The sequence below is a fragment of the Cyphomyrmex costatus genome, unplaced genomic scaffold (genome assembly GCF_001594065.2).
Source record: "Cyphomyrmex costatus isolate MS0001 unplaced genomic scaffold, Ccosl1.0 scaffold69, whole genome shotgun sequence".
Lineage (NCBI taxonomy): Eukaryota > Metazoa > Arthropoda > Insecta > Hymenoptera > Formicidae > Cyphomyrmex > Cyphomyrmex costatus.
The window spans coordinates 1,939,251-1,947,511 of NW_017280255.1; the positions used below are offsets into that span (position 1 = coordinate 1,939,251).

The 8,261-nt window shown below is 36.0% G+C and overlaps 1 protein-coding gene across 1 annotated transcript; it reads left to right on the forward strand.

The window, feature by feature from the left end:
* The first annotated feature begins 876 nt into the window (after window positions 1-876).
* Window positions 877-1,856, forward strand: LOC108780217 (uncharacterized). The gene is made up of 2 exons (XM_018547853.1): window positions 877-1,163; window positions 1,547-1,856. The coding sequence occupies exons 1-2, from the start codon at window positions 964-966 to the stop codon at window positions 1,854-1,856; spliced, it is 510 nt and encodes a 169-aa protein (XP_018403355.1). The 5' UTR covers window positions 877-963.
* The last annotated feature ends 6,405 nt before the right edge of the window (window positions 1,857-8,261 follow it).

Sequence of the window (8,261 nt, forward strand, 5' to 3'; positions counted from 1 at the left end):
GTCCAATCGCCAAAATGATAAGCAAACAACCAGAGCGCTCGTCGAATCCCGCCGCATCCTGGATATCGGCATTGCCATCATGGCAGGAAGAGGATCCGGAGCGTCAGCAATCGAATGATTAAAGACGGCTTCACTTCGGTTACTCTGCCTTGATAGGGCGAAACTCCCGACGGAAATCAGAATCGCCGGCCATCCAGGCGGATTCCCTCTTTCTAGACACCAAGATTTCTCTTCGCTTTCATCCCTCTCTTCTCTCGTGTCTTTCCTTTCTCACTCCGACTTAAACCTCAACCCTCCCCCCTTCCTTTGGTAGAACCATCCCCCGAAGTTGCCCAGCCATCCAAGCTCGAGCTCCTTCTAAACTCTCTGCATCCCTCTCGGCAAACAGCGGGCTGCTCCAAGTATCGGAACAGAGCTCTGAAGTATATGTGCATATATATACATATGTGCAAATATATATTATATAAAACATGCGTGTGCGTATTGGGAATGAGCGCTTGCGGGTGAAATATCGATTCATATACTATATACAATATGTAAAAATTCGCCAGCAAGAGTACACGCTTTTATCTCTTGCATATTATTACATAGAAAATAATAATGATAATTAATGATAATTACACCGCCAATAACATGTGACATTTACGTGTTATATATAACGTAAGATCCTTGCATTCTGTATGGAATATCCAACTGGGATATTACAGAATAGAACAAATCTCTCGATAAAAATTTACTTGTAATTTCAGATATTATTTGATATAATCGTGCCCTTTATATAATTATGTGTATATGTTATTATGCAACAATGTGCAGCGTATACACGAAGTTTGTCATTCGTGATAGATGCAACAAACTTCAATGAATTTTGGCATTTTACATTCTTCAAGATTGGCATTATGAATTAGTTGGTTATGTCCGGTTGTAACGAATATTCTCGTAATAAATAATACTTTAACAAGAATGGTGCGTCGATCTGCCTTGGTTTACGACCTGCTTCGTATCGAGCAGCCACCCGATGGCTTTTCTAAGAAAGAGATACTGACGCACATCAGCGACAAATATGACATAGCGGTCGGTAAGGCTCTTCGGAGAGACGTCACCGTCGCTTTACGCCGCGGTCTGGACTTCGGTATACTCGCTAAGAAGAGAAACAAATTCAGGTGCCTTTTCCTTGGAAAAGCTCTTTTAGTAAATAACTTGAAGTACTCCAGAAAAATCTTCGAGCGAAACTTATATAACTACTTCTGCAAAAGCAGCTCTCAATAAATTCCTCTTCTCGATAAATTTGTTATAGTTATTATTTAATTTAGTAAGATATAAGTTGAAATAATGTGGCACAAAAATATTGTACTTATTCTAATTTAAAAAATATAACATAATTAGAAATCATATATAAAAATAATAATTTTTAGAAAAATTATGTATGAAGTATCTTTGTATAAAATTGTAATATACGGAAATTTATAATTTCGAAGATATAGCAATTTCGTTTCTCTCTTCAATATATACACATATATGACACATACATACATTATTCTGGCAGATTTAATCCTGATTTTTATCAAACTACAAATTCAAGACGCAATATACTATCAGAAACTGCCAGAAAGAATACGAGTACGAAAAAGAGAAAGAGGAGCGGTAAAAAGAAAGCAACTGGAAGATCGAATGTAACTAAAGGACGGCAACAGCAACGGAGACGATCTTCGAATCGTGGAAAAAGTAAAGATCGTAAACAATCGAACTCGGTACCACGATCTAAATCTCGATCTAAATTGCCCAGACCGCCTTCGTGGTCGCCGAAAAGACGACTTCTTATCGAGGAGCCTATACCGAAAGTCAAACGTTTTTAAATCAGAATAGATCTCTTTATTGATAATTTTTATTAAATTACGAATATTCAATATTTGTTTAGATAAATACGAAGTTAACTATCATAAAAATAAATTGGTACAATCGCGTTAAATACGCTTATATATATCATGTAATATAATTTTATATACTATTTTTATTGTTAACGCTATGTATTTGTGAGTATATTTATCGTATCGTAAATCATAAGAAAGAATTTGTTTTGGTGTAAATAAATTCTCTTTTGATCTATGTGTTTTAATAAGCTTTTATTTAAAAAAATTGTCATTATGTTACTTTTATTGTCTCTGGTTTTGAATTATTCTTTATACCGACACTTGAAAGATAAAAAGAAGAATGGAGACAAATGAAGAAAATTCAGGTGAAGTACAAGGATGTATAGTTGCGATAATACCTGCATTATGAAGTAGCTTTTAGTCCCACGCAATTAGTCATGCAGACTTTGAATTTTTTGGTGAATCCAGTAACGCATTGCGAAAGTAACCAGATTGAAGACGTGCGTCGGTGTGAACAACCCCGAGAATTTTGTCGAGATGCTTTGGCCAGTTTACGTCTTTTCAAGTCGGTCCGATGCACTAGCCATGGCTAATCGACGGACAAATCGATCCACCATAGCTTCGAAGATCCTCGCGGTACGCGGGTGCAGTTCCTTCTCGGATCATCCCACAAGATTATAAGGATCCGAGATCTTGGATTAGTCGCATCGTTTGAAGCAGTCTCGCTTAACAGGATCGCGATCTCGGTCGGCGGAAGATTAATTTCATGGGAACAGATTTGTCGATCTCGAAAGTATCGAGATAGATGATTTCCCGTTAATTGTATTTAACATTTCGATCGTTTGCAAAAGATCGAGAAGATTTTCCATCCGGTTTCTTTGGATTTTTCATTATGATATGTCTGAGATAAAAAACTATTACAAGGAAAATATTTTTGGACTTATCTACATATCTAGTTAAATTTTTAGAAACTTTAGATAATTACTCTTTTCATGCAATAATATGCATAAATAATTTTCTTTCATTGTTATTTATTAATACACTAAAAATGTGATGTTGCGCGGAAAGAACGTTTGTTGAAATATTTAAACATTCAGTTAGATATAGATCTGAAAATAAATTATATAGGAAACGTGTAAATATGATGCAAAACAAATCTTGTTTTTCTATTAATCAATTTGAGTGTCCTACATAATTATTTTGACAGTCCAACAAAATTATTTTTGGTTCTGTATTAATCTACATTTTTTATTATCTGGATATTATAATAAAATCGTTCTCTCTCTCTCTCTCTCTCTCTCTCTGTGTATAACTGTATTCTTACACAGATCTCTTATGTCTGCAATAAGTGTCATTTTCTGGATTAGTAACCTTAATTGTTCCAGAAAGCTTTATACCGATTGTTTCCAATGTAACCATTGCAGTTCACGCTTCGATTTCTGTTTGTGCTGCACGCCCGTGAATGCGACTCGCGTTTGGCGTCCGACTTGTCAGTAAGTAATCAGCTACTGTAATTTCTCGCGTTCGCCTAATGCCGTCGGCTCATAGAATAGCAACCCCCAATGGCGATGAATATTTCACCTAACGTACACCGGGTTCTCGTAAAGAGCCGCTGCATTGTTGTGACGCAACAATGAGCGGGTATATCGTAAGCATCGACAGCAACGTGCTCTTTTGTCCGCAAATTACACGTTGCGTAATATACAACGGTAGGCGCGGGCCACTCGGGCCTCTTCTATTCGGACCCCCATCAGATTAAGGGTGGCGCGGGACGAGCTCGTAGAATCGTAAAGATGACCAACATATGTTCGACGACTGTCCTAACTAATCAATTAGCGATCGGATAATCACACAGTCCAACGTGCGTCGCTTTCGATTGAGGGTCTCGACAGGAAGAAATCGGTTTTCCCCGATCCATTTCGTCTGGCCTTACGTGTGATTCTGATTTTTCCCAGGATTAATTTCGTAATCTTTTACGAGGATTATGAGATTCTCCGAGAATTAAATTGAAATTCTGCGCAAGTTATTAACTCCTTTCACTTGAGAGGAATATCATATTAAATACATATAATATATATCCGCCTGTAATTCTAACGAAAAAAAGTAATGCTTATAATAATTAATTTGTGATAATTAATTATTTACAATAATTAATGTTTAATAATTAAACAAAATGAATAACACACTTCAGATTTGAAATTAGGTAAATTTTCATAGCACTCTATTATACTTATATTGATCGGTGCTATTCACAACATTGCGCGTATAACCACAAATAAGTGAATAAAATTCAATAACAGAAATTTGAGATAAATGAACAAATTTCGACACGACAATAAGGTCCGAGGTTAACAACCCCGTATCTCATAATCACGCGATCGACGTGAGGAAAGGTGTTCACACAGTTAGACATAAAGGACACCGATACCTCGCATCTGCTCTCCATTATTTTTTTCACCGTCGTATCGGCCTGTTATAAATATTTCAATGAACAAGTGCATTCTGAATGAGGGGGAAGGGGGATCGAACTCGAAACGATGGAATGTGGTCTTTATATCGTTGTGTATTGTCCACCAATCAGTCGTCATTTAGCTCACTCGCCGAAAGAACACAGTTTCTTTCGAGAGGTAGGTCCATGTCATGCGAGACCTCCCGCGTGCGTAGGAATAAGTGTTGTTCTTCGATGCACGTTGTATTTTTGACGCCGTCGGAAAAGTGGTACACGCATAGGTGCATCGCGGTGCGTTTCGTGTGTCCGGGCGCGTGCCGCAGGTGTTCTCGATTCTTATCGAAATGCTCGCGGCTGTTCTTCATCGCGGCGTGGATCGACTTCCGACACGTGTCACGAGACAGTGTCCACTTCCGGCGTGCACGATGACGAGCGGTCGTTAGCGTAGGTTATTTTAAGTTGCTTTTTATTTCATTACATTCCATATTGAGAAATGGAGAAGTATACTTGTAACTTATGAACGTGTAAATAAAAAATAAGTTACATAAAATAAAAGAAGATCCAAGTAGTATTAATTTAGACGGGTAAAGTCATTGTAAAATGCCCGAAATTAATTCTTCTACTGTTCCGTGTGTTAACGTCTGTTTGTTGGGAGCTTAACGAAACAATGACGAAAGATTGTCGATCGTAAAGACTGATAATTACCGTACTAAAGTCACCGTATACGTGTCGTAATGGGTCAGTTGAGGGTTGAATGAACGTTAGGGTCATGCAACAAAGAACGGGCCCATGTCGTTTCGAATGTCGTACCAATTAGGAGGCCCATTGTTACGCGATCGGTTCATCCTATTGGCATCAACACGTGATATACACTGCAAGATATATTGCTGCCTTCCTTTTGGGACCTACGTGCACGCGCGCACATCACGTCCCATGAGTCATCTCACGGCTTTTAATCGGGCCTCGTTAACGTGAATAAACGCCACGCGGGTCTACGCAAACTCATCGGCATCGTTAGCATCCACGACGGGTAAATATCGAAGCGCCAGCTTGAAATCGGAATCAGAATGTGCGAATCGCTGTCCGCGAGTTAAGAGTTTCGGCGCGCGTTATGCATTCTGGCTGATACACACCGATGAACGACCGGTTGTTCAATGCATGAATGATCATAGAAACGATGTTGATAATTAATTTACCAAGGAAGGAGAGAGGAATTAAAATCATATTTATGGCAAAAGATTATATAATTGATAATTTTAGCGCCAATATTATATTGGCGCTAAAAATATATGGAAAAGATTTTGATGAAATATCTAAAAATTGCTAAACATAGACCTGTTTGAAACAGATGAAAAAAAAACAGAATTAATTTTATCGGATTATAAAAACAATTATGTAGGAAACTCAAGGTATGATAAGAGTAATGTTACAAAAATTTTTATAGCAATCAGCTTTAGCGTATTACATATAATTATTGTGATGGTTTAGAAAAAACAAAATTATTTACAAATCTATATCTGCATATAGCTGAATGTTTAGATATCTGAATAAAATTATTTTTTTCGTATAGAAATTTATTTCATTATATAAGATGTCTTCTCTGACATTTATTTTTATAATTCTGGAAAGATAATATAAAAAACTATATAAAATACACAAACAACAGGCAATAAATTATTTGCAAACATCTCTTAAATAAATAGCTGAACTACACAACATTTATAACACTTTTTAAATATTTATTAATGAATTCAGTAATAAATGTATACGTATTTCTTAAGACAGACTCCACATTCAAAATGACATTATCTTTATGTTATCATACCCAAGATTAGCCTAGTAGTCATATGTTTGTTCTGTACGTGTACTGTGAAACTTTCTCTGCATATCTTTCTTTGATCCTCTATCGGACTTCCTATTTCTCTTTTACCTTCCCTTAAGAACTTTCACAATGGTTTCTCGTAAAATCACAATGTGAAAAGCTTTTACTAGAATAGATTCTTTAACGATTTTTTAATTTTCTATTACATTCTATTACTTAATACTTTTCTAATTAATTCTCGTTAATTGTTTATTAGTATTGAAATTTTTATTTCAAAAAGGACAATGTTTTTAATTTATTTTTGATATATACTTATGAGGAATGTTAAAAGAATATTTAATAAAATTATTTGCAATGCAAATAACAAATAATATTATATATAGCAGTAATATATTTGAATATTTAAATTATACTATATAATAAGACATATCTTGTCGATATGTCTTATTGAAACAGACAGACTTGATAAATCATTGTTCAATCTACTATATCAATTGTTATAATATTATTGAAATATTAAACGTTGACTCGAATATATATTATAAAATAACAAAAAATAAATGCCGCAATGTGTATTGCGTTATAGCTGTTACCGAAACCAAGGCTGAAGAAGGCTATCTCAGAAGATTTCTCAGTGCTGAGAAGGCGATAACGCGGGCCTGAATAAACAGTAACGCCTTTACTTACCTTAGGATGTGGGATAACACCAATTGGTGGTGAGTGGAACATATATCTCTGGGATATTAGCTACGTGTTAGCAATATTAACCGCTTCAATAAATCATGTATTCAACCGGTTATAAACGGTGGCAAGCGTTATATAATGTAACAGCCAATGATAACTGTATAATTAGATGTTATATATAATTACATTACCATGCGTATATGAACAAGTTTTTAAATAGTTAAATGAAAAGCAAAATTTCATTTGTATGTTTTATTCTAGAAATTGTGAAAAACAGCAACACAAATATAATTAATAGTGTTTTGTCTATATCATTTAGTGTAAATATTTAAGTAAATATCCAAGATTTAAATATCTGTTTAAAGAAAGGTATATATTATATATTTTGAGTTTTGTGTTTCTTCTTCATTATGTATGCACATTTCTATTTCTTATTTTTCTATATATCGGGGTTAATTAAATTGTCGTTATTTTAATTCGTATCGAGTCTCCATTACATACAAATCTACAGTTTCTCATTTGAAGATAGCTAATTATCCGTGTTAATAAAGGGATGTTTCTGTAACTGTGTAATCCTATGAAACGTGGAGCAAGGTTGTGGAACGATTGGCTGGCATCTCATTCTCACAAGTTATATTGGCGAGAATGATACGCGGTGTGCACGGTGAAAGATAGTGAAGTATCCTATGTTAGAGTGCGAGAGAAAGAGAATGTACGCGCGCCCAGAAGAGCGAGATGACAAGGAGGTGTAGAGAAAGAGAAAGAGCGACACGGATCAAGGATAGTCTTTGCCAAATACCAATATTTGCGACCGCCCTGTTGGTACCCCTGCTCGACTCGACCTAACCCGACTTAACTCAACCGATCCGGCCGCAACTCACCTCCCGTTTACCCCCTTCTACCACCCCTCTTCTTCCCTCCTCCACCTCCTCCTCATCGCCTGTTCACAAGCTGCCTGTGGAATTGGGAACCGCCTGATGCGCCGCGACCTTCAAAAATTGTTCAGTCTTGGTTACCATGAGGAGGATAACTCAAAGAGAGTACAAACTAACGGTCACAACGTAATCTTCATGAAAAACCCGTTTTTAATGCGCCGTTCTTTAAACTGCATTCATTCATTCTGGTATTCTCTTCCTTTAAGTTTCCTGTGTGTGTTCAGCCATTTCTTCTTAACTCAACTAGACTTAGTTCCATAATGAACAAATGTGAAACAGGATCTAAAATTTAAAGAATTTTTCTCAGACACACACAACAAAGTTACAAGCGCTACAACTATTTAATGTCGATTATACAGTGATATTTTTCGTTACTTGTGTTAGAAGATGATCTGAATGGATAAGCCAAATGATATAAATACATAGACTTTCGGCTTATATACGATTGTACAGATTTATCTCGATATAATCGGTTCTCCATCTAAACATCATGTAGCGAG

What these genes read in the sequence shown, in the direction of transcription:
- LOC108780217 (XM_018547853.1), top strand. Translation starts at nt 964, where the DNA reads ATGGTGCGTCGATCTGCCTTGGTTTACGACCTGCTTCGTATCGAGCAG. An exon ending in AAGAAGAGAAACAAATTCAG is followed by an intron (nt 1,164 to 1,546) that starts GTGCCTTTTCCT and finishes TTATTCTGGCAG; the next exon opens with ATTTAATCCTGATTTTTATC.